This window comes from Microtus ochrogaster, chromosome 2, assembly GCF_000317375.1.
Source record: "Microtus ochrogaster isolate Prairie Vole_2 chromosome 2, MicOch1.0, whole genome shotgun sequence".
Classification (NCBI taxonomy): Eukaryota; Metazoa; Chordata; class Mammalia; order Rodentia; family Cricetidae; genus Microtus; species Microtus ochrogaster.
Genome location: NC_022010.1, coordinates 26,674,411 through 26,701,516, shown reverse-complemented (window position 1 = coordinate 26,701,516; position 27,106 = coordinate 26,674,411). Strand labels below are relative to the sequence as shown.

At 47.7% G+C, this 27,106-nt stretch overlaps 1 protein-coding gene across 1 annotated transcript in view; it reads right to left on the bottom strand.

Moving 5' to 3' along the window:
• Positions 1-270: 270 nt before the first annotated feature.
• The window catches only part of Galnt17 (polypeptide N-acetylgalactosaminyltransferase 17), a 427,390-nt gene continuing 400,554 nt past the window's right edge, over positions 271-27,106 (bottom strand). Inside the window, exons 8-11 of the mRNA XM_013350719.2 lie at positions 21,785-21,922; positions 17,897-17,992; positions 2,977-3,144; positions 271-1,785 (exon numbers count right to left, since the gene is read on the bottom strand). Coding sequence (XP_013206173.2) covers positions 1,657-1,785; positions 2,977-3,144; positions 17,897-17,992; positions 21,785-21,922 — 531 coding nt within the window. The 3' untranslated portion in view covers positions 271-1,656. The remainder of the gene's footprint in view (positions 1,786-2,976; positions 3,145-17,896; positions 17,993-21,784; positions 21,923-27,106) is intronic.

Genomic DNA, 27,106 nt, shown 5'->3' with positions numbered 1-27,106 from the left:
TCCCGAATGTACTTTTTGTCAGAGGATGTTAACCCTGGTCTACAGAGCAAGGCTTTGTCTTAAACCAAACTTAACTGCCTCTAAGCCAAAGAAACACTCTATGTCTCAGAAATTCTCCTGTGGTCACTGGGTATGGGAAGAATGAAGCCTAAGTGTTGGGGATATGTAGTTTGAGGGTAGAGTGCTTGAGTTGAATGTGATCCACAATTGCAAAATAATAAAAAAAGCAAACACCAACATGAAAACGAAAAGGCAGGTGAGGCTGACGTATGCATTGTGGGATTGCTAACACATTTATTTCACAAGGAGGGGAGATGAGGAATGATCCCCAATAGAGATACCACCAAATGAGACACTGGATCCCATACTGGGCACCTATAGGATTTGGCTCTGGGCAGGAGTTGGCCAAGGGCAGTAGTGGATGGGGGTGGGGATTCAGAGAAGGGGTACCCTAGCAGGCAAGACCCAGCCACGTCCTCTGGGCCAGTGATCCAGGGACATGGGACCACCCACCCCGTACATCTAGGCATCCTCGTCCCCATCCAGTCAGCAATGAAGCCACAAGCCCAAGACCACACTGCTACTTCTGCGCTAGCACACTCACGCACTCAGGCACACCAACACGGCACCCAGTCACACGCATCGCCCAGGCAGGCACGCACTCTCGCTTTCCCGCGCATGCCGACACATCCATATATTAACTCTGATTTATAAGTGCACCCTAACCAGAGGGCAATCGGAAAGCAGCCATCACCCTTACAAGAGGAAACTGCTGCTTCTGTCCCCCATCAGCCAGCAGAGCGTGGGGTGATATGAGCTGAGGGCTAAGCATCGCGGAGGGTCCTGTGCCCTTTGCTAGGCTGACTCTTCAGCCCTTCTGTCCTGCACGGAGGACCCTTGCTGCTCCCTGAAACCAGGACACCTTGGCCTTGGCTGTACTGACTAGGTACTGGGAACATCTTGCATGCTTAGTCGATTTGGCTCCCTCTAGACGCAGGCAGGTGCTGTTCATATTTGGGACTCCAGGTGATGGAGACAAGGAGCCTCAAGAGGAACCCAGAGGAGTCCAGAACGCTTGTCCCAAATCCACCTTGCTGGGATGGTCTGGGTGGTGGCTGCCTTGGCATACAGCCAGGTATCTGGGCCAAAGTGTCCTCAGCAGAAATGAAGTCTCAGGGCCTCATTGCCTCCTCCTTCTTCAAGAGGGAGCTAGGATGTGGTTAAAGCCCCAATGCCCACCCCTCATTTCTTGGAGGGCTAGGGTGAGTTTCACAAGCAGCTGCAGCAAAGAATGAGATGAGGGAGAAGGAGAGGGAGAGGGAGAGGGAGAGGGAGAGAGAGAGAGACCCTGCCAGACCCAGCTGCTGGCGCTGGGTGGGAGATGATACGGCAGAGAGAGAAGAGCAGTCTCGCCCCTTGGTATGCAGCAGATGCAGCTCCTGGTCTCCCAGACAAGAGTGAAGGGAGATCTTTGAAGTGTACAGGCTGAATGCCTGAGAGGGACTTAGCATCTTTATCCAGGGCTGTCCTGAAGGAGCCCTGGGAGGCCCGCTGAGCACTCTCTGGGCGCCTGCTGTCTCTCCACCATGTGGCTGGTTCTGAGGACCGCCAGGCCCCGTCCTGGCTCTGGGCTCCATATGCCCTCGTCCCTTCCATCTACTTGATGGAGTTCTTGATTGTCCACCTCTGTCCCGTACAGCTTCGGAGGATGAGGTCAATGCCGGCCAAGCCCCGGTTCTCCACCTCCAGGCAGCGCCCGGTGCCCTTATTCATTATGGCTCCATTCTGGGAGGAAAGAAAAGAAAGAAACAAGGGGGGAGAGAGAGTCAGACAGAGCTTTTACCATCATAGCACCTGTATTTGGGACTTCTTGTCAGGGAACAAATCCCACCCACATTCTCCCACAGTAGAAGGGAACATGGGAGCCACTGTGTTCGAGTGGCTGAACCAGGTGGGGGAAACTGGTAGTGACTGAGGCAGGATAGAGATTTCCTGAGGTCAGGATGGGGAGAGAGCTTGCCACGCCTGATGACTGGAAGTCCATCTTGGAAGAGAAGAGCTAACCCCTTCAGATTGTTTTCTGGCAGCTGTGTGTGTGTGTGTGTGTGTGTGTGTGTGTGTGTACCTGTGTGTATGTACGTGCACATGTTTGCCATGCAGGCATGCAGACCTGAGTTTGATTTTCAAAACCTACATTAAAAAGCTATGCATAGCGATGTGTATCTGTAATCTCAGTTCTGGGGAGGCTGAAGCAGGAAGATCCCTGGAGCTCACTGGCTAGCAAGGCTCGCCTACTTGGCAAGTTCCAAGCAGGTAAGAGCGCTGTCTCAAAAACAAATACAAAACAAAACCCACTAGGGTCTGGGTTGGAGGGGCTGGAGAAAAGGCTCTTAACAGCACTTGCTGCTCTTCCAGAGGATCCAAGTTCAGTTCCCAGCCCACCCTATGGGCAGCTCCCACCATGTGTAGTAACTTCTGCTCCAAAGGATCTGGCGCCTTCTTGTGGCCTCTATGAACAGGGCACTCATGTGCACTCACACATAATTGAAAATAAAATAAAATCTTGAAAATATCTAGGTAGTAGGTAGCTGAAGGTTCCCCTCTGACCTCCATAAGTATGTATATGTATGCATACCTGCATACATAGGAGTGTGTACATACACAGAAATTTCCAAAGCTATCTGAGAGCTGACTCTCTCAACCCTGCTCGAGAGTGCATAGCAGCATTCAGGAATCCTCTCTATGGGTTTACCCAAAGCAGCCCCAACACTGGCAATGGAATCAGACAGGCTACTTCTCACAGAAACCCTTCCTCCAGTGGTCCTGGAATCAAGTCTGTGAGCTTGGCCCAGGACTGGCAGAGCTGACTCCCCAGTGGCATGATGTGGGGAGCCTTGGGGACATAGCACCATTAACCCCTCCCCTGTGCTTGGTAGGATCTTGCTCCTCCCTCAGCCCCGCCCCCGGAGAGCTCACCTGAATGAAGTTCCACCGCTTGTACAAGCTGCTCTTGACCTTGTCACAGTCCAGGAGCTGTGGCAGCCGGCTCTTGGAGTTGTCCACCAGGCAGCGGGTGTCAGGCAGGAGCGTGGTGGTCCCCAGAGCACCCAAGTGCAGGAAGCCTTCCTTGGTGTAGCGGGCGAGCTGTGGAGGAGGGAGAGTAGCAAGAGAGAGGGAAAGGGTGAGGCCCTAAGAGGCACCATAGCTCAGGTCCCCAGCTTTACCTCAACTCTCTGTCCGTTCCACAGTCGCTCCCGAATGCCTAACACACAGGACAGCCTGCTCTAGGAGAACCATGAGCTAGCTGCGCCCGGACATTGACACACCACATCACAACTCCTCCCTCCCTGGCCCTATAGCTCAGCAGAAGTGACTGTTTAGACTTCTGGAAAACCCCTGAACCTTCTACAGAGCCTGGGAGTTTCTGCTTAGGAATCAGCCAAGAAGATAGTAGGAGACGGTGGGTAATATCGAACGGCAAGTTGACAGGATCTAGAATCATCCAGAACCCAAACCTCTGCGCATGCCCGCAAAGGTTTCTCTGGGAGTGAACTGAGGTGGGGAGGCCCACCTTAAATGTGAGTGGCACCGTTCTCAGATCGGGATCCTGAGCTGAAGAAAAAGGAGAAAGTGAGCCGAGCCCAGCCATCCATCTTCCTCTGCTTCCTGACTCCGGATTCCGTGTGACCCGTTGTTATCACACCATTGCCAGCATGACTGTCCCTTAGGCTGGGGGCCCCCAATTAGCCCTTTCTTCCTTATGTTTTGTGGTCAGGTGTTTTTGTCACAGCAGTGAGCGAAGGGACCAGAGACGAGGGCTGTGCGCAGAAGCGGGAGCGACTCTTCTCAGGTGCCGAGATTTCCAAGAGGGGTTCTCATCTCTCGGTGAATGCTACTCAGAAACCCTTGGCTCTGATCCCCAACGGGAGCCTTGCCGCTCCCCTCGCACAGGCAATAGCGAGCTTATTAAGTGTCCTTGAGAGAGATGCTATGAATGTGTGCTCTACACGCAAATTAGTTCCAAATCAGAGTAATTGTTCGCGGCAAAGTCGTGGGAAACTCAGAAGCCCTCCCCTCCCCTCCCCAAACAACATTGCCCCGAGTAGGTTTCAATTCACCCAAATGCAAATTGATGAATGACAGCAGGCCGCCTTTATGTTCCAGGGAAAGATATACACAGCTGCTTATTGAAATTATGAATCAATCTATTATCCAGCAGGCAAATGAGCAGCGCTAAGAACATTAATTAACTGAGCATATCTGTGACCCAGATGTTTAAAGAGCAGCGCTTAATGCAGCTCGGAGTGAGAGGTTCCCTTCGGAGGACTGCTAGGGTATGACAGACAGACCCACTGTACTGAAACCAGTGAAAATCAGATACTAGCCCAAGCCATGCTGGCCCCAGAGAGGGCAGGCAAGGGGGCTGTGTTCTAGTTTCCTTTCTGCTGCTGCGGGAAAAAAAATCTGACCAAAAGCCACTTAAGGAGCCGGGCTGTGGTGGTACATCCTCTTTAATCAGGAGGCAGAGGCAGGTGGATCGCAGTGAGTTCGAGGCCAGCCTGGTCTATAAAGCAAGTTCCAGGACAGTCAAGACGTTACACAGAGAAATTCTGTCTTGAAAAAACAAAACCAAAAAAGAAAGAAGAGGGGGAAAACAACACGGGGAAGACAGAGTTTATTTCATCTTATACTTCCAGGTTATAGTTCATCCCTGAGGGGAGTAAGGCAAAAACTCAAGCAAGAACTTGAAGCAGAAACCACGGAAGAATGCTGCTTTCTGGACGGCTCATAGGTTTGTGCTCAGTTCAGGACCACCTGCCCAGGGAATGGAGCCGCCCACAGTGGGCTGGGCCCTCCTGCATCCATTAGCAGTCTCTCACAGACACACCCACAAGCCAATGAAATATGTGCAACCCCCCCCCCCCCCAAATGAGACTCAGTTTTCAGGCGACTCTAGGCTGTGCCAAGCAGACAGTTAAGTTCAGATGATCTCTTGGTAGGATTTTCACATCTATATACAGAGGTTCTGCTGGGTTCGTGGGCTTTCATGGCCTGAAAGATGGTAGATGTTACGGATTTGAGTGAAATGGACTCAGGGGTTCATGTTTTGGTCCCCCATTCGTGACGCCATTTTCGGAGCTTGTCAAACATTTAGGGGGTAGGGGCATTGCCAGAGGAAGGGAGTAGGTCACCAGGGGACATCTTTGCAGATCTGTTATCCTTGACTGCTTGCTACCTCACGCTGGGTCATGGTCAGTCATGATGTAGACGGTCTCCACATGTACCATCTGCCAGGATGTGAGTTGCCCCACCACGCTTCTCCCTTGGTGATGCCCTAAGGCCCTCTGAAACCATGAGTTAAAACGAATCTGTCTACTACCGCGTTTGTGGCTGGTATTTTTGTAGCAGAGATGAGAAAAGGAAGCGATGTCATAAGACCCACTTTTTGTCTACTTTTCTGTTGCAAGGTAGGAGAGTAGAGGACCCAGGACCCGCTGTCAAAGTCTGCTTTGTCTCAGGCCTAGGTTGGGCGCTATCTTGGTGTAGACTGCCTACTGCTGTGGCTTCTAACCCACATTCCTCATGCTGTGGTTCCCCGCCTTGAAGACATCACTTCAGGTATTTCCGTGCGTGGACAGAATACTCCTTGGCTTTCCTCCAGAATGTTCCGGCTTCACGTTCCCAAGCCAAGCCCCCTGTGTGGTTCTCTCTCTTCCTCCGTGAATCCTCTCATTGTTCCAGCCACAACTCTTCGGGTGCGTGGGGATCCGGGCACCCTGGTCCCTCCTTCTCAGATGTGATTAAGCCGCAGTCTTTTGCCTTCACTTACCACTCAATGGCATTTGGGTTGTTTCCTCTCTGGGCATTATGACTCTCACTGGCATGGAATGTCATTGTGTGTGCGTGTGTGTGTGTGTGTGTGGTCTTTACATGTTGTGTACTAATTCTCTCTAAACTGAAAACATCCCTTCCTCCCAAGGAAGCATCTTAAAACTCAGGAAGGAAACAAAATGGAAATTCCAGGAAGCTCCCGAAACTCAGGAGACTCCAAAGCGGGACGGGGAGATGATAAGAACAGTAACAGACGATGGAGAAGAAGGCCTGTAACCAGCTGAGCTGCCTGTTTGTTGGACACGGTGACTTCATGAGCCATCACACAAACTGGTGGGTGGGTGTCTTGCTGGCAGTACCCACTCATCGGCAACTCTGCAGTCACCCCCAAAGGTTCACTGGCTCACCGAGAGTTTCTTTGGTTTCTTGTCACCCCTATCTGGGGTGAGTAGAGTCTGCTCACGTCTCCCCAGTAAGACACAGGCCACAGATGTTCCCTTTTCTCAGGTGTATAGCAATAGTTGGAATTGCTCATTTGAGGTCATATGGCAACTCTGTGGAATCTCAATCACTGTCTAATTGTCTCCCAAAGCAACGGCACCACTTTACACTCCCATTTAACAAACTGGGGTACACATTTCCCACATACGGACCCCATCTTGTGACTGCCTGCTTTGATTTTTATTTTAGCCATCCTAGAGAGCGAGAACTGGCCGTTGTGGTTTTTATTTGCATTTCTCTGCTAATTTACAGTGTTAAACATCATATTGGCTGTTTCATATATTCTTCAGGAAAATGCCCACTGAGGACCTCTGTCTGCTTTAAAAACGAGTTGTCTGAGTTGTGCTTCTTTGTGTGCATGTGTGTGTGCATGTGTATGTGCATGTGTATGTGCATGTGTATGTGCATGTGTGCATGGAGGAGCGGAGGTCAAAGGACAAACAGGTTTTCTACTCCAACACGTGGGTCCTGGGATTGAATACAATTAGCCAGACTTGGAAGCACGCGTCTTCCCTCGCAGAGCCATCCCGCAGGCCTTTCCTTTGCTTTCCTTTTTCTCTTCCTCCTTCCTCCCCCTCTCCCCTCCTGTCTTCTTTCCCTTTCTTCCATGAGATGCATGGAATTCCTCACATCTGGACACTCGAGCTTTTTCAGATGACGGAACACTGAACACTTCCCTCCGTCCTGTGAGTTTCTCACTGTATTGACAGTGTCCTTTGAAGCAGGGTGTCTTTAATTTTGGTAATAATGTTTGTTCTCTCTGTTTGTTTGCACTTTTGATGTATCTAAGAAACCATCGACAACGCCAAGGTCAGGAGCATTTATCCCTCCCTGTGTTTCCTATGGCTTTCATCATTTTTGCTCTTATATGTAGTTAGGCCTTTGATCCATTTTGAGCTCTTTTTCCAGATGATCTAAGGGAAGCGTGCAAATCCGCTCTTTCTCATGTGTGTGTCTAGTTGTCTCGGTGCCATTTGTTGAAAAGACTCTCATGTCACCCTTGTCACAAGTCAGTTGCCTGTGAATGTAAGGATTTACTTAGGGGCTTTCAATGCCATTCCATTGATCTCTGGGTCTTTCTTCCATTATAGCCACCTCTGTGTGTGTGCGTGTGTGTTCATACGTGTGTGTTATGTGCGTATGCATGAATGTTTTTGCATTTATAGGGTGTGTTTGAAGGTATGTTTACACATGTGGGGGGACTGATGTTGACATTAGGCATCTGTCTTGATTGCATTTTGTTTTAATCATTGAGGCAGGGTCTGTCAGTCAAAACGGATGTGGCTACTCTCGCGAGCTTGCCTGCTTTGAGGATCTGCTTGTCTCTGCCTTCTGAGGCTGGAGTTACAAATGGATCACCATGTCGACTTGGCATTTTTCTGCGGTTCTGGGAGCCTGACCTCCTGCCTCCACATTTGTACAGAAAGCCCTCTCACCTCTGGCCCACTTCTCTGGCCCTCACAGCGTGGATCGCCACAGCTCTGGAGTGACTTCAGAACTGGAGTGCATGTTTTAAATTTAATTCCTTGCAATCAACACTGTTTTGTCTATGCTGCACCTCCTATGTTTTCAAATCAATTTTAGAATTGCATTTTCAATTTCTGGGGAAAAATAAGGTAGGTAGAATTCTGGCAGGATTGCATTGCACCTGGGCACCGTCTTGGAGGAGGGGAGCCACTTTAATAGTGTTTGTCCCTCTACTTCATGCTCCCAGATCTTTCCCCCTGGGGCTGTAATGCCGTTCTATGATGTTTTATATTTTTTCAGTGGATAAGTCTTGTGTGTCATTGGTTGGATTTATTCTCAAGCATTTTGTCTTTTTTTTTTTTAATGCTGCGGCAGCTAGTATTATTCTTGTTTATGTATTTATTAATTTAGCATTGTATTTAATCTTGGGTGGACAGGTGTGACTGGAAGAAGTCAGAGGACAGCGTGCAGGGATCAGTTCTCTCCTTCCACCATGTGGGTCATGGGGATGGAACCCAGGTTGTTGGGTTTGGTGTGACCACCGTCACCTGCTGAACCATCTCGGTAGCCCTTGCTCTTTGTTGCTGTTCTTTTGCTACATTCCACTGCCAGAATTTTTACCATTCGTGCACAGCTGCTGTCTAGACAGCTTCTCTGAGCACAGTCAGGCCTCTGGGATTTCATGGCCACACCGAACAATGGGTTCTGCATGTTTCCTTAAGGACTGCTTTCTGAAGGCCATGGTCAGGCCCACTGAGCAGATCCACACAGCCTCCCATCCCAAATATGCCCGGGTCTCCATCAGCTTCATCGTCATCCCATGACTCTGTTAGATGGCATCTCTTCCATACCTGCAGGGGACACCATTGCCCTGCAGTCTCCTGCCCCACAGCCTGGGCCTTGGGTACCTCTGTTTCCATTTGTTTTAGACAGTCTCTCCCAGTTCGTCGAAATCTGCCTCACTCACCTTCTCCCAGTCTCTCTGCTCTCGACCCCCTGGCCCCACTATGCAGACCGTGAGCCGTTCTCGACCAGTTCATGTTTCTACTCTAGCCACAGGTATAACCATATTGTCTCCGTGTGCATGTGTTCATGCGGGTGCACGCATTTGTGTGCAGGTGCACATGTGTGCACGTACGTGTGGAGGTCAGAGGTCAGCCTGGGGTGTCATCCCTCAGGTGCCATGCACCTTACTTTTCGAGATTGGATTCTCACTTTTCCAGAACTCATGGAATAGGCAAGAATGACTGGCCAATGAATACCACGGCTTTCCCTGCATCCATCTCGCCAATGCTGAAATTAAAACCATGAACCACCACACCTGGCCCTTTGGTGTGGGTGCTGGGGATTGAACTCAGGTGCTCGTCCTTGTGTGCCAAGCACTTCAGTGATGAGGTCATCTCCCCAGCCCTGGTAGTTTTTAGGCTAACAACATCCCTCCCATTTTTTAATACCATGAGGACCAAGAAAAGTATGTACAAAGAGCCAATGCTGGCTAAATACCTTTGAATGGGGTAGGATCACTCTAGATTTGCCTGCTGGGCCCAGGAGAAGAAATTATCCACATTATCCACAACCCTAATGCATGAGGAAAACCAAAACCTCCACCATCAAATACAATTAATTCTCATTTAGAGGGGAAAAGCATTTTCTAGTTGAGATGATCTAAGAGAGACTCACAACTATTAACCCAGATTTAGCAGCCTTGAGGGAGAGCTGAAATATTCAGGTTACAGCCAGATAAACAAAAATCTGACAATAATTGCAAAATGGCTCTGGAACGCATTGAAAAATCCATTAAATGGCCAATAAAAACATGGCTCGCAAAGCCTTGGCCATTAAGGAGCTCTCCCGTCACTTTAAAATCAGGCACAGTCAGCATGGAGAGCCAGGCTCAGCGAAGAATGAAGACTGTGTACCTTCTGTTCAGGAGATGGGGGTGTGTCCTGTTGATTCCAACCTGCTCCTTCAGCCACTGTGTGAGCTTAGTGCTCACCTGAGATGTGATAAGAATGGTTTCTTACGACTGTGACTGTCTATCCTGAGTACAGAAATGGTTTTCTCCAGCACCGGTCTTTTTCTAACGTTTTATTTTTAAGTAATGTGCATGTATATGTGCACAGAAGTGCAGTGCCCACAGAGGCCAAGAGGGGGCGTCAGATCCCCTGGAGCCTGAGTGATAAGCAACTGTGTACTGCCCAATATGGATGCTAGGAATTGAGACTGAGTCCTCTGCAAGAGCAGCAAGGACTCTTGTGAATGTTGAGATGTCCCTCCAGAACCTCTCCTGAACTGCTCTGAAGTGGAAGTGGCAGGCTAGCAGTGGACAGGAACCTTCTACACTGGGCACTATTTACATTCGGGTTCAGCATAAAAATAATAATGCATACCATTGGAGAACGGGAGCCTTGCTTCTATTTCACTAAACACTTTGATTATTTTTTAACTATTTATTTGTTTATTATGTATACATAATATTCTGTCTGTGTGTATGCCTGCAGGCCAGAAAAGGGCACCAGATCTCATTACAGATGGTTGTGAGCCACCATGTGGTTGCTGGGAATTGAACTCAGGACCGTTGGAAGAGCAGGCAATGCTCTTAACCACTGAGCCATCTCTCCAGCCCAACACTTTGATTATTTCGTCATTTAGTTATTGTCTTCATAGATGACAGTGTGGCCTCACATGTTTGGTGTTTCCTAGCTCTGGAACATTCCCAGCTGCACGTGGACACTCTGAGTTTCTTGCTCTGGCCTAAAGTCCCCTGTGCAAGAGCTGATGTCCCATGTGCCTCACCAGCCCTGCAGGACAGCAGATTCCAATGACTCCCTCCCACTGGGCACTTATAGGCTGCATGTGTGGGCTGGCTGTGCATCAGGTCCCTCTGCCCCTGTTCTGATCCTACCAGATCTCTCTCTACTGCTATGGATGTCTCTGGTTTTCATTTTTCATGTGCATGTATGTACGCATGTTTAAGGGCACATCTGTGTGTGCATGCATGTAGAGGCCAGGGAGTAATGCCGGGAGTCTTCCTCAATTGCCCTCTACTTCATACTGAGCAGGGTCTCTAACAAACCTAGAGTTCACTGATTGGGCCAGTTGAGCTATCCACCTTGTCCCGGGGCACCTATGTCTCTGTGTGCTGAATGCTCGGATTACAGGTAGCAGCCAAGTTCCTCTTCTGATGGCCTCCTCTGGTGGGAGCCCATTGGCTGAAATGACCAGCACCAACCTTTTTAGGACCCATCACGATTTGCTGCGGACTCAAACCCTCTCCATTTCAAATGAACAAAGTCTTTGGAAATTATCCTCGCACAGACACGGGCTTGGTGACACAGGCCTGGGATCCTACAACTCAGGAATCGGAGGCAGGTTCAAGTTCGAGATGAGACAAGGCTATAATGAGTGATTTCACAGCTAGCTTTAGTGAAGCCTTATTTCAAATGAAAAGGGAAGATGGAGATTGGAGGTGTGTCTCTGCGGTTATGGTACTTGCCTAGAATCCCCCATGAGCCATTGGGGTTGGGACTCAGTGGTCATGGCACCACTTTAGAGTCAAAGGCAAGAGGGGTCACCTGAAATCTGAGGCTGCATTGAAAGACCCCGTCTCAAACAAAACAAAACAAAAATTGAAACCAAAAAAGTCAGTCAAGCAATAGCAACAACCAAAAAGATGAGTGGCGATTTTCCTTATTTGGCTCTTCATCCTGAGGTTTATAAGAAAATAAACGAAGCAATCCAGGGGGAACAAGCTGGTAAGCAGCGCCCCTCCATGGCCTCTGTATCAGCTCCTGCCTCCTGGTTTCTGCCTTGAGTACATTTTAGGACTGGGGACATGGCTCAGTTGGTGAAGTTCTTCTTTTGTGGGCATGAGGACCTGAATTCCATCCCCAGAATCCACCTACAAAAAAGCCAGGTCTGGTGGTAAACACTTGTAATCTCAGGGCTAGGGAAGTAGAAACAGGAGGATCCCTTGGGCTCCCTGGCCAGACAGCCTAGCCTACTTGGTGAGCCCCAGGCCACTGAGAAACCCAGTCCCCAAAACATAAGGTAGAAAGCATCCAAGGCTGATCTCTGGCCTCCACAAGCCTTCGCATGCATGTCTGTGCACACTCCAACATACCAACCCATAAATGCTCATATATACACAGGAACACAACACAACATACACACACACACACACACACACACACACACACACACACCACAAAGACTACATTTTATTTGAAAAAAAACTTTCAAGATGCAATTATATAAAACCGAGATAAAGTTATGCATTTTTAAAGGTGAAGTTAATAGGTCTGGGGATATGGTTCAGTGGTTGTTCTTAAAGAGAACCCAAGGACCTATGTTTGGTTCCCAGCAGCCATGTCAGTCCACTCACAACTGCCAGACTGCTTTAGGGTATCTGGCACCCCCTTCTGGTCTCCACAGGTATTGCACTCATTCATACACACACACACACACACACACACACACACACACACACACACACAATTAAAAAGAAATAAATCTTAAAAAATGAAGCAAGCATAAAGAGGGCATGTCCCAGGCAAAAGGGACATCTATTGTTACCAAACAGCAGAGCCATATTCCTGGCATCCCAAGGCTACTTTCTGTGCAAAAGCATCTTTCCCTGGGAGCTTGCTTCACCATGCTCTCCACGTCTGTCTCCTTCCCTCAGCACTCACAGGATTGTATTTGAAAGGCAACAGCCTTCTGGCTGTCATTCGCTTCTGCCTCTGTCTTCCCTGAGCTAATAGCTCACTGGGCCATGCCATTCCACCAGGGTGTGAATGTCTTATTGGCACAATGCATCATCATGACAAGGCATTTATATGATGCATCGCTTCCAAGATGAAGCCACTGAAGAGGGAGTCCAAGATCAGATTACATTTAATTAGGGGACAAAAAGAATTCTTAGGTGTCATTCCGGTGACAGATTGACTGAGAGAAGGAACGTGAGTGTCTCAGAAAAGAAGGGTGAGAGAGTAAGGCACATGGGGACAATGATGGACCTGGCCCTGAGAATGGCTGATTCCTATTGTCAGCTCAGTTGGATTAAGCAGCACCAAAGGGCCTGGCAAGGTGGCTCACTTAGTGGAGGTGTTTGCTGCCAAGCCTCGGGACTTGAGTTCGATTCTTGGAGTCCAGGTGGAAGAGAGAATGACTCCTGTAGGTTTTCCTCTGACTCTGTGTATGAGCGCATAGGCATGCGTGTGCATGTGCACACACACACAGTAAAAATAAATAAATAAATAAATAAATAAATAAATAAATAAATAAATAAATAATAAATGACTAGGGCAATAATGAGGAACACTTTTATGTTTGTCTGGAAGGGTGTGCCCAGGAAGGTTAACTGAGGAGAGAAAAATCCACCATGTGGGCAGCACCAACCCATAGGCTAGGGTCCCAGAGCGAATAAAAGTGGGAAAAAAAAGATAGTCAGGCCTTGGAGGTGGTTCACTTAGTAAACATGCATGCAAGCATGAGGACTTGAGTTTGATCCCCAGAACCCATGTAAAAAGTCTGTAATCCTCATGATGACGGGATGGGGTTTCTCCATATACATATGTATACAAATTCCTACAATCCCCACAAGTAGGAGAGGAAGAGGGGGAGAGAGAGAGAGAGAGACAGACAGACAGACACACACACACACAGAGAGAAAGAGAGAGAGAGAGAGAGAGAGAGAGAGAGAGAGAGAGAGAGAGAGAGAGAATGGTAATTCCCCTTCTTTTTTCCAGACCCACCAAGAAGTGAAAAAACAATCTTACATCCCCGCTGCCACCTCCCACAGCCCTTTCTGCCACCATGCCTTCCTCGTCATGATGGGTGGTACCCTTGAGCTAGAGTCAGAGTAAACCCCTCTTTCCATCTGACCAGAAAGTTGTCCCCTGCCCCTCACTCCCCAGAGCAGAGCTGCACACCCCTCAAAGAGGAACCAATTCCATGCAAACTTGCTTTTAGAATAGCCAGTCTCTTTCCACAGTGGGCAGTAGTGGATGGAGGGACTCACAATTAGTCAAAACGCTGAGAACGTGTGTCTCTGAGACTAAACCACCGATGAGACAGCTCTATCCCCCTCGCTCCCTCCAAAGTGGAGGAGGCAGAAAGAATGTACGAGAGCCAGAGGATGGGGAGGAGAGCTTAGGATGCTCTCCCCTGGATATGACGCGGCTGTTGTACCCAAGATCTCCCAGCAGCCTCCGTTGCCTACACAGGATCAAGCCAGTCTAAAATCCCACCAGGGATGGACATGCCCTGTTTGTAGGGCTTCTTCACAACCTTCTGTGATGTTTTCAGTTTCCATGCGTTTGGGTGTGGAGGCAAATTCTGTGAACATCCTGGTTAAGCTGGAGGGATTTGAGAGAGTAACCTGCATGCCCTAGGAGAGTGAAGATCTGAGGTCCTGGGGGCAGTGACCTGCCTCCCGGGGTAATTGGAAACTCTGACTGGCTGGACTGGAAGGGACAGAGAAGGGGATAGGAGATGGCCCAGTTGGTCTGCTGTGCAGGCATGAGGACTTGAGTTCAATACCAGAACCTATTACTGTCATGCCAAGTGGCTCACAATCACCTGTTACTCTAGTTCCAGGGGATCTAATGCCATTTTCTGGCCTCGGTGTGACTGAGTACACATGATATATATATACAGACAGACCATCACACACATACACATAAAAAAGTGTTATATATATATACATATATATGTATATATATATTAAAATCTAAGTGTGATGATACACATTTGTAATTCCAGTGTTGGGGAAGAGTAGAGATAGGAGGATCCCAGGTCTCAATATCCAGGTAGCTTTGCCTCCTGGGTGAACTCCAGGCAGGTGAGAGACCCTGTCTCAAATGCAAGGTAGACAGCATGCAAACACACACACACACACACACACACACACACACACACACACACACACACGCCAAGAGGGTACAAATGAAGCCAACATCCATCGTGGTCAGTTAGTACTCTTGTTGGGTTTTCCTGTGACCACCCTAGACACATGAGCCTAGTTCTGGCATAAGGGTGGGATCTATAGCCTACTGCTATGACTTGAATCTGAAATGTCTCCCACATACTTGGTCCCCAGCACTCACATCAGGCAGCTCACAATCACCAGTAACTCCAGCTCCAGGGGATCTGACAGCCTCTTCTGGCCTGTGAGGGCACTGGCAGGCACACTCACAAACACACGTATGCACGCAGGCATGCACATAAATTTTTTTTAAATCTTTAGAAAAATCCTAGGCTCAAGAAAAATGTGGATCTTTGTCTAATGCAAATTATTAATCAGACAAAAATGAGAGTCTTAATGAGCTTGTAGCAGACACTTCAGAGCAAGCAGGCACTCTGAGTGGCCAGGAACTACTTCCATCTTGTTGATAAACACATGCTGCAAGACAGGAAATTATCCTCCATGGTGCCTGTTTTATCTCTGTTTAATTGCTGCTTGATAATAAATTACAACATAGAGTCCATTAATTAAGCTAACAATGACCGTGGAACGCCCGTCTTGTCTTCTGGGACTTGCCTGGGTCTGGAAGCATGATTCAGCCCCTGCCCATGGTATTTATGGAGCAGTGGAGAAAGATGCCAGTGTGCCTGGTAGGGAGAGAGGGAGCCCCTCGATCCGAAGGAACACCTTTGAACAGGAAAGAGAGAACCTCAAGCGGGGAGCGGGGGCTCAGCCTGGTTGGCAGCTGGAGGACGGAGCCAAACACACACTCAGAGCTTGCAGGAGGAACTGCAAACACCATTAGTCCTGCCTTCAAAATCAGTTCAGAGAAAGCAGCCGATGTTGTTAGGGGAGTTCACCCGAGAAGGGTGGGTTAGTGATGGCAGCGAGAAGCCTAAGTCTAGTGCTCTTCTGCAATCAAACAGGTGACGGGGACATCACGTTCACAGGTGGGATGGACGAAAGATGAAGTCTAGTTACTTCACAACAGAAGCCCTGGGACTGTGCCCTGCCAGTCACCTTCCACCAGGAAGGAAAAGCGGTGCCCAGCTCCTCCTGCTCCTATGAGGGAGGGAGGAGAATGTGGATGGCCATTTCCACCTGGATGCATTCTTTCATTTGTAAATGTTTATTGATTGGTCTGTGGGGTGACGGGGGATGTGCACATGGGAATGGACTTTCCCATGGATGCCAGAAGAGGGTAGCAGCTCCCTTGGAGCCGGAGCTGTGAGCTGGCACACATAGATGCTGGCAACCAAACTCCAGAAAGCAAAATCTGCTAGGAACCACGAGCCATCTCATGAGGTCCTGTTGTTTTGTTGTGGTGGTCCTATGTCACCCAGGCTGGCCTCAAACTCAAGATCCTGACTTTCCCAGCTGCTAGTATTACAGGCATGCACCACCATGTCTGGGTCTACTTAGGCCCTCTTTAAAATATTTTTCAATTAAAATTTTGTTTTTATGGTGCAATGTATCTAACTAAGGACTTTGAGCATGCTAGATAAATGATCTACCACTGAACAGTCTTCTCAGTGTGCAGATGTGTGCATGTGAAGGTGTGTGCATGTGTGTGAGGTCAGAGGTCACCATCGGGCTTTTTCCTCTATCATTTTCTACCTTGTCTTTTGAGATAGGGTTTCTTAAAACCTGAAACTCAATGATTGGCCAGACTGGCTGGCCAGAAAGCCCCCAGGGACCCTCTCTTTAGCTCTCTAGCTCTTACGTGGTTTCTTGTCAGGGTTTGGCCACAGCTGTGAGGAAAGTAACTAATACGTCAACTTAGCACTGACTCTCGGTCTTCAGGAAGAGAGCATGAATGCTTTCCCAGTTTGTAACTTGCCTTTTGTGACGGCTGACTGACAGAACATTTAGTCTGTCTGTGAAAGCCAAGTCTAATGGTGTTTGGGTATATATTTCCTTCCTGTTCTTAGGGAAGTTCTGGCAAGCCCTTAGAGGTAGCATGTACGCACACACGCACACACACGTGCGCGCGTGCACACACACACACACACACACACACACACACACACACACATGCTCTTTCTCTGTTTACTCATACCAAGTTATGAAGGGGGATTTATTTCTTCAGCCTCTTCATTATGTCCCCTTTCTTAGGTGCCTTATGTGTTCTCGGACAGCCTGAGAACACTTTCTTCTTTCTTGGTGAGGGCTCTGCCCTTGTACTAGTATTTACCCACCAAAGTAGGGAAGGGCTTTCAGGGTGGGCATGGCAGCTGGCTTCTCAAAAGGGTCTCTGTGGGGCTGAAGAGCTGGTTTAGTAGACAAGAGTGTTTGCTACTCTTGCAGAGAACCCAGGTTCAATTCCAAGCACCCATGTTGTGCAACTAAGAACTAACTCCAAGTTCAAGGGAGCTGATGCCCTCTCCTGGCCTCCCTGGGCATTGCAGGCCCTGGTGCTCATACTAAAACACACACACACACACACACACACACACACAAACACACACATATTTTTAAAGGGTCTCCAGAGAAACCCTGTCTTGAAAAACAAACAAAAATAATTAAGAAGGGTCCTTGTTGTTTCTTCATGGTTGTAGGTAGGTAATTTTGATTTGAATGACACAATATGGTACATCTCTCTCTATTAGCAAATGACTCTAAAGTTTATCGTAGTTTTCTTTTCTATCTGTAACATACGCATTGACACATCGACCCCCTGGACATGTGTATGGATATGACTAGATATGTAGTTACTCTTAGCACTGACATTACAGAGTGCTTGACAAGAGCAGCTGAAGGAAGAAAAGAAGAATGGAGGGGTTTACTGTGGCTCGAAGTTTGAGAGTGCAGCCCATCATGATGGTGAGGGCACAGTGGCAGGAGCCTGCGGCAGCTGGTCATGTCGCATCCACAGTCAGGAAGGGGAAGCAGATGGATGCTAGTGCTCAGCTCACTTTCTCCTGTTTATTCATCCTGGGACCCCCTACTCGTGGAATGGTGCTGTCCACATTCCGTGTGTGCCTTCAAACCCAACTACCACGTTCTAGAACTTCCCTCACAGACACACCCAGAGGGCTGTCTCTTTGGTGATTCCCAAAGAGATGTTTCCAGAAGTCCTATGAGCCTGGGGTTGTTGCTTTTACTTCCTGGTCAGACATGTGATCCTACCTGTGGTCCCCAGCCGTGGCATGGATACAGGATTGCTGTGTGGTTCTCCAGTGGCCCCTGATCCAGGCAGACATCCTTGGCCTTATTGTTACGGAGCTGCAGGAGGGGATGAAATGTATCCATCAGAAACCATCTAGGAGAGATGCATCTTCCCAGCCACAGCCATGACGTCCCTTGGCTGTGATTTCATGATAGAGCAGCCACGCACAGTCCTTCCTAGTAAGGATTGGTGCTTGAATCTGTGAGCCAATAAGTCCCACAGCCATGTAGTGGGTGTCTTGGGGGTGAGCCCTGTGTCTGGGTCCTGGAAAGCCTGACCTCCACTCCTGACCCTCTGCCATCTCCCACATCAAGGGACATGTCAGGGGACTGGAGCAATAGCTTAGTGGTTAAGAGCATTAGCCACTCTAAATGAGGGCCTGAGTTCGGTTCCCAGAACCCATGTGTGATGGCTCACAACCACTTGTAACTCCAGCCCAGGGTATCTGCTGCTCTCTTCTGGTCTCCACAGGTACTGCACTCACATGCACATACCTACTCCCACACAAACACATAAGCACATAGATAATAATATTTTTTAAGGAGGCGGGGGGCTGGAGAGATGATTCGTCAGTTAAGAGCGCTTGTAACTCTTGCAGAGGACTCAGCTTTGGCTCTCAGCACCCATACAACAGATAACAACCATCTATAACTCCAGTTCCAGAGGATCTACAGTGCCCTCTTCTGGTCTCTGCAGGTACCGCATGCACATGGTGCACAGGCACACATGCAGAGAAACACCCATACATATAAAATAAAAATACATATATCTTTAACAACAGGCACACATGCAGAGAAACACCCATACATATAAAATAAAAATACATATATCTTTAACAAGAAGACATCAGAGAACTCTGCATGTGCTGTTCATGAATGTGCAGGTGCACATGTACGTGCACATACCTGTGGACACCAGAGGACTACATCAGGTAATATTTATTGAGACAGGGTTTCTAACTACCTGTATCTTGCCAAGTAAGCTAGACCATTGAGCCTGAGGGATCTTCCTGTCTCGGCCTCCCCAGTGCTGCAAGGATTAAAAGTATGTACCACCATGCCCTATGTTTGTTCTTGTTTGTTTACGTGAGTTGTGGGGATCAAACTCAGGCAATCACTTTATCAAATGAACCATCTCTCTAGCCTTTCTAACCCCAACTTTTCATCATCAATCTTTGATTTTTTTTAAAAATATTTTTCCTTCTAATTATGAAGTTATCACAAGAATATTGTGAAAATGGTATCTATGAAAAAACTGCTAGAGCTTGGAGCGATGGCTCTGCATTTGAGAGCACACACCGCTCTTTCAAGGGACCTGGGTTTGCTTTCCAGCAACCATATCAGGTAGCTCACAACCTTTGATAACTACAGTTCCAGGACACCCATATCTGATTCTCTCTGGCTCTGAGGGCACCTGCACACACTTACTTGCATGTATGCAAATAGATAAAATAATAAAAATAAATCTTTAAAAACAAAACACTCAAATCCCCATCCAAACGGTTTATAGGTCTACCATGGGCAACAGCTGCGGCTGTGTCTCTCTGCAGTTTGTCAGTGACAACAGCCCAGGGTCACAGTGTGATGGGCCAGTTTAAACATCCTCTTCTTTCTCTTCAATGTCATGGACTTACCCTCTGAAACTGTAAGCAAGCCCCCAATGAAATGATCTCTCTTCTTCTTCCTCTTTCTCTTGTTTGTTTTGTATTTTTTATGTTTTTCAAGTCAGGGTTTCCCTGTGTAGCTCTGGCTGTCCTGGAACTCAATCTGTAGACCAGGGTGGCCTCGAACTCAGAAGTCCACCTGCCTCTGTCTTCTGAGTGCTGGCATTACAGGCGTGTGCCACCACTGCCTGACAAATGCTTCCCTTTTCTAATGCTTCCCTTTTCTAAGTTGTCTTGTTCATGGTGTCTCCTCCCAGCACTGGGAAAAATAACTAAGACAGCTGGTCAATTTTTCTTCGGGGGATTTTTTTGTTATTTAAATCAATTATTTTATTTAAATTGAATTGTAGGGCTCGCTTACTACATACTACATAAATTACTGTTCATTTGTAAGATTTGTGATGTATAAATTTCCAGCTTGGCAGAACATTTCCACATTTGGAGTGTGGGTTATATTTCTTTATGAGCTCAGATCAATTATCTGGTTTCTCTGCTGTTCCTCCTACAGCTTTCACTCTTAGAGAGCCCATCTCCATTTGGATATTATCAGATTTATCTCCATGGCTATATGACTGGTTGTATGTCTTTATTTTGGGGGGATGTTTTGAGACAGGATCTCCCGTAGTCTAGGTCAACCTTGACCTCTCTATGCAGCAGACAATAACCTCAAACTGATTACAGTCGTGTGATGCTGGTCTATGTAGTGCAGGGAATGGAACCCAGGCTCCACGTGTGTGGGGCCAGCGCTCCGCTGACTGTGACACTTCCCCAGCCATGGCTTCTTTTACAAAGAGCTAAGCCGTTTACACAGCTAAGACAAATCCCTGCTCATTTCCTGGTGTCTCCTTCACACTTGATCTTCTTTCAAACCCTTTTATTTCGGAGAAGGGAGGAGAAGGCAGTTAGCATGCACTAACAATGGCTGCCACATGTTGTCTGTGGGTCTACAGACCCTACACACCGGGGCTCATTGTTCTGCCCAGCACCCCCATTTCATTCCACTCACTTTTATACACTAAGAAATGGAACCTGGGAGGAGCCAGGTGACTGGCAACAACTTACTAGAAGGGGAGTCTAGCCTTTAGCTCAAAAGACATGTTTTTGTCATTGTTGAGTTCGTCTAGGATGGTACAGTCTTGTGTGGATAGTGCTAGCCTCAAATTCACTATGTAGCTGAGGTTGTGAACTCTTGATTCTCTGCTTCTGCTCCTAAATGTTAGTATTAAAGACATGTGTTAACATGCCCAACTGTTTTAGAATGTTAAATGTCTCAAAACAGAAAATCTGAGAATTCCACCTTTCCTTTCCTTTCCTTTCCTTTCCTTTCCTTTCCTTTCCTTTCCTTTCCTTTCCTTTTCCCCTTGCCTTCCCTTCCCTTCCCCTCCCTTCCTTCCTTCCTTCCTTCCTTCCTTCCTTCCTTCCTTCCTTCCTTTTCTTCTCTTTATCACTACTTGGCCGCAGCCCACAACAGCGAGGAATAGAAACTCTAATTTCACCCCAGCCTCCCCCTCTCTCTTTTGAGATAGGGTCATGTTAAATAATCTAAACTGGCCTGAAACTCAATATATAACCCATGCCCATGGCAATCTTGCCTCAGTGTCCTTAATTGTTAGGATTTTAGGTATGTAGATCACACCCAGCTTCCTGCTTCTCTCTTTCTGTCTCTCTCTGTCTCTCGTGTGTGTGTGTGTGTGTGTGTGTGTGTGTGTGTGTGTGTCTGTCTGTCTGTCTGTCTGTCTGTCTGCCACTGGAGATTTAAACCAGGGAATCAAGCAGAGTATGCTAAACCAGTGCCCTACCACTGAGCCATATCCTTTTCTCTCTGTCTCTTGTGTGTGTGTGTGTGTGTGTGTGTGTGTGTGTGTGTGTGTCTGTCTGTCTGTCTGTCTGTCTGTCTGCCACTGGAGATTTAAACCAGGGAATCAAGCAGAGTATGCTAAACCAGTGCCCTACCACTGAGCCATATCCTCTGCTCCCTGAGTCTTGCTGTGTGTCCAGCTTCCTGCTCAGTGTCTCTATTTACATGGCCCAGAAGCCGTCAGTGTCCAAACATCTCAAAACCATCATCTCTTGGGCAGAGAAGACAACCACAGACCCATCCCTGCCTGAGCCTTGGACCTCCAGGCATCACCGAGGAGAGGAAGGGAGGAAGGCTCTGCTGTCCCTCGAGTGTGGTCCACCTTACCTCCCCATAAGCAATAGTATTATTGTATCTCCTCATTTCCGGGTAGACGTGGTCCAAGTACCACTGGAAATTCTTACACTTCAAACTCTTCCTTAATGCTTTTCTTTCCGAGACGTCACCTATATCGATCCCTGGATTCTGCAAGCAGAGAGACAAAGGGCATTAGTAGCATGGAACGCCAGCCAGGGGCTTGTGCAGACAGAGTTACTTTTAGAGAGGGAATCTAGGAGATTTGGAGCGGAGCCTGTACTGGTTTTGGTTTTTTTTTTTTTTTGAGGAGTGTTATAGCTTTATTTCTATTGCTGTGATAAAACACCCTGACCAAAAGCAGCTTGGGCAAGGAAGGGTTTATCTGGCTTACAACTCCAGGTTATCATTCATTATTTGGGGGAAAGTCAAGGCAGGGACTCAGCAGCTAGTCACATCCACAGAGCAAAGAAAACAATGCATCCCTGCTGTCTCAGCTAGCTTTCTTCCCTCTTACACAGTCCATGGTCCAGTCCAGGAAATGACGCGACCCACTTCCAGGGTGGGTCTCTACCTCCATTAAAAATCAAGACAGCTCCCCCCCCACAGACATACCTGTAAGCAAACCCGATCTAGACAATCCCCCCATTAAGACTCTCTTCCCAGATTGTCTCAAGTTGACATTAAAAACCAACCATTGCATAGGGTCCTGTGTAGTAGCTCAGGCTAGCCTAGAGCTTGCTATTATATAGCTAAGGATGACTTCGAACTCCTGATCCACCTGCCTTCACCTCTGAAGTGCTGAGATTACAAGTGTGCACCACCACACCTGGTTTATGTGGCATAAAGGAAAGAACCCAGGGCTTTGTGTGTTCTAGCACACACCCGACCGACTGAGCTACATCTCCTGCCCAGGGCCCAGTAGTGCTCAGAAGGCTGGCTTCAGCAGATGTGCTGTGTCTCTTAAACCTAAGCTGGAGATTATATACCTGCCCCGTGGAGCACACGTAGGAAGACTGGACAGACGTCTCTAGACAGGTCTCCATCTTTATCACCCCCGGGGTTAAGGACCCCAGGACACAAAGGATAGCAACAACCTACCCTCTGGGATTCTTCTATTTCACAGGCCCTCGGTGATTATCCAAGACAATTATTGCAGGAATTGTTTTTGGGTGACAAGAAAATAAATGTGTCTAGGCTCCTTCGTCTTTCCCTTGCGTGTGACGTCCCTCTTTGTGGGCACTCTGTGAAGCTCATTATATGCAGAGGAGAAAATAATTTTCCGTGTGATGATGTTCTGATGAATAATTCACTCTGCTTTTATTGAAATGAACCTGTAATGGGTTGCTGGATGATGACAGGGGAAATAAAGTATCTGAAATATGAGCCTCGGTCTCAGCCCCAAGACGACTGTGAGTCAAAGGACACCGGCCAGGCTGGGAAGGGAAGTCAGGTGGGATTTGGGGGCACTGAGAACAGCTAAGTGGTAACTCTGTCAAGATTTCTTCAGTCCTCAGATAAGGATTTTAAGTGGGTGTGTATGCATGTATATGTCTGTGTGTAGGGGTGTGTTTGTCTGTGAATGTATTTAAGTATGTGTGTATATAGATGCTGGTGTGTTTATATTGTGTAGGGTATATTTATGTTGTTGGTGTGTGTGTGTGTCTGTGTGTGTGGTTTGTGTGCCTATACATCATATGCAGGGCCAACAGCAGAACACTGGTTTTCTTTCTCTATAATTCTCAACCTCATCTTTCTGTTCTTGTTTTGACACATAATCTCTCTGAAGCTGAAGCCCACTGGCCAAAATACTGCAGGATCTGCCTGTCTCCTCCCCTCAATGCTGGGATTCCAGGCATGAGTGGCTATGGCTGGCTCTACATAGATGCTGGGAATTTGAACTCAGGTCCTCATTCTGCCACAGTAAAAGTGCTATTTTTACCCATGGAACAATCTCTAGAAAAATCCTTTAAATATCATACTTATGAATACTTCAAGGCAAGCCTGAAAACAATATGTAGCTCTTTGCTTGAATATACTTGCCATGATTAATTTATTAGTCTGATTGTTTGAGTCATAACCTCATAATATATAGCCCATGCTAGCCTTGACCTCATAACTCTCCCTGATTCATCTCCTCTTCTGTTGGCAATACAGGTTGGTGCCAACATACTTAGCAGAAAATGGCCATTTTTCTTCTTCTCTTCTCCTCCGCCTTCTTTCCCTCCTTCTCCTCCTCTTTCTAAATACAGGATCTCAAGTAGTCTAAGCTAGTTTCAAACTGGCTGTGCGTCAAGGTCAATGAATGACCTTGAATGCCTGATCCTGGTGCCTCCATTTCTCCAGTGTAGGGATTGTACACTTGGCTGAAATTAGTCATTTGTTAAAAGCATGGCAAGATAGCATTCATAATTATGGCCTAAGTGTTCTGGAACCAGCCAACCAACTGTTCTTCCATGTTGTTTGACTTCACTTACCTATGATCAATCACAGTCCAGAGATTCCAAATGGAAAATTCCAGAAGCAACCAATTTATAAATTTGAAGTAAATTTCATCAAAGGATTTTGTTCTGATCATGCTATCTTGTTATTAGACATTGCTGTTGGTCTCTTATTGTGCAAGTTTATAAATAAAAGTTGGTCATAGTCTGTATGTGTGTGGGGTGGGGGGCAGCATCTACAGTGTGCATGTGCTTCTTCTGTCCCAGGGCTTAGGCTGGGAGTGTGGCACAGGCCTGTCATCCCAGCATCAGGAGGCTGAGAGAAGAGTGTCACAATTTGAGAGCAGCCTGGGCTGTTCAGTGAGATCTTGTCAAAGCACAGAAAGAGGTGGGGGGAGGAGAAGGTAGATATGGAAGGGAGGAGAAGGAAGTGTGGGAAAGAGGAGAAAGGAAGGAAGGGAGGGAGGGAAGGAGGAAGGAGGAAGAGAACGCCTTAGGACCAGATGTGTTTTTAGTTCAGTTCAGATTTAGGATTTAGTTCCCAACCATCCAGGGCTCGTTTCATAATGAGACTGCCTCAATGCTCCCCCCAAAAGAAGATTTAGACATTTTTCTGGACCACAGAATATTTGCATAACTTTTATTGGCTGAACATCCTTCAAGTGAAAACCACAAATCCCAAACTCTTTCACGTCTGTTCTTTTGAACACGGTGTTCATGAGGTATTCACCAGGATGCTCAGTCCTGTGTATGAGTTCTAGTCTTTAAAACTTCCTTCCAAGCACCCCAGGGCCAAGCAGGGATTGTAGGACACGGCACTGGGCAAGAGTGACCAGAACTCGGCTCTTGTGACTTGAAGAGTGACAGCTAACGTGGACTGTCAGGTTGACAGGATCTAGAACAGCACTTCTGGGCATGTCAATGAGGGAGTCTCCAGACTGGGTTCACTTGAGGAAGGAAGACCCACCCTGAACGTGGATAGCTTCATCCGTTGTGCTGGAGTTCCATAATGAATACCAAGGAAACGGTGAGCTGAGCACCGGCATCCATCTCTCTCTGCTTCCTGACTGTGGATGCCACGTGACCAGCCGCCACAGGCTCCTGACACCATGCCTTCCCCTACAAGATGGACTAGACCATTACATTCTTGAGCCACAGTAAACATTCTAAAGTAGGTGTGGTGGTACACACCTTTAATCCCAGCACCCAGGGGCAGAGGCAGGCATGTCTCTGTGAGTTTGAGGCCAGCCTGGTCTACAAAGTGAGTTCTAAGACAGCTGGGGGCTACACAGAGAAATCTGCCTTGAAAAAAACAGACAAAACATTGACAAGATCTTTCCATAAGTTGCTTTTGATGGGTGTTTTATTCTAGAAAAGGAATAGTAACTCATAAGACAGATAAAATTTATCATTCTAGAGTTTTCTCTAGAAAACATAAATAACCTAACACTGGCTCACCATGGGTATGAGTTCACTCCCTTGCCTGATAATTTGAGTAAATATTCTCATATTCCTTATTTAAGAAAATTTACTCCTAGTTAATGTGTGTGTATGTATGTGAGAATGTGTGCAATGCCCCCAGTGGCCAGAAGAGGGCAACAGATCCCCTGGAGCTGGACTAACAGATGATTAAGAGCTACCTGAACTGGGCACTGGGAACTAGACTCTGTCTGGTCTTATGCAAGGGCTGCAGCACTCTTAACCACTGAGCCATCTCTCCGACCATGAGCTCACATTCTTGCTCCTGAGCTTTGTGTAAGACCTTAAACAAGTGCCACGAGCCTCCCAAACTACCAAGTCTCTTGTCTGTAAAATGGGCAGAACAGCACATTTACAGACTATTAAGACAGCCTAAGTGCTATTCTGTGCTTCTTTTGTTTGCCACTGGGGCCCCATGGGGTGAGTATGAACATCTGGACAATTAATGTTCTACAGATGTAGAAAATCTAGGCAGAACTCTTCATTGTCGTGAGGTTAAACGAGCTGTTGTAAATAAGAAATTTATCAAGCATCTGGGATGGACTGAGGGCTCATCAAAGGTTACCCAACATTACATAACAGGGATATGTGAAAGCTTGGGCTGGCAAGAAGGCTCAGTGAGTAGAAGGGCTTTCTGCCAAGCTTGATGACCCCTGGTCCACCTCAGGACCGGCCTGGTGGAAGGAGAGAGCCCTCTTGCACAAGCTGTGCAAGACCTCCATACGATGCCTACTGTCGCATCCTTTCCCCTATGTAAATAAGGGTAAGTTAAACATATGGAAAGGCACAACACGTTCAATGACGATGCAGTGGGAAAGGAGGGGGAAGCAACTCTTCAGGATGGAGTTCAACACCTGTAATGTGAGGTGGGATGGGGGTACAGTGTCAGTTTAGCTACTTGGGAGGCTGAGGTGGGAAGGTCAAAAGTTCAAGATTAGCCTGGCCTGGTGAGGAATTCAAGGCCAACCTGAGCAATTTAGTGGGACCCTGTCTCAAAATGAAAAACAGTGGTTGGAGGTATGGCTCAGTGGTAGAGCCCCTCTATAGAATTCCCCAGTGAGGGCCTGGGATGTACGTCTGTGGTAGAGCACCTGCCTAGAATCCCCCAGGGAGGGGCTGGGGTGTGGCTCAGTGGTAGAGCACCTGCCTAGAATCTCCAGTGAGGGGCTGGGGTGTGGCTCAGTGGTAGAGCACCTACCTAGAATCCCCCAGTGAGGGGCTGGGGTGCAGCTCAGTGGTAGAACACCTGCCTAGAATCCCCCAGTGAGGGGATGGGGTGTGACTCAGTCTCTGCCTAGAATCCCCCAGTGAGGGGCTGGGTGTGGCGCAGTGGTAGAATCCCTGCCTAGAATCCCCCAGTGAGGGGCTGGGGTGTGGCTCAGTGGTAGAACACCTGCCTAGAATCCCCCAGTGAGGGGCTGGGGTGTGGCTCAGT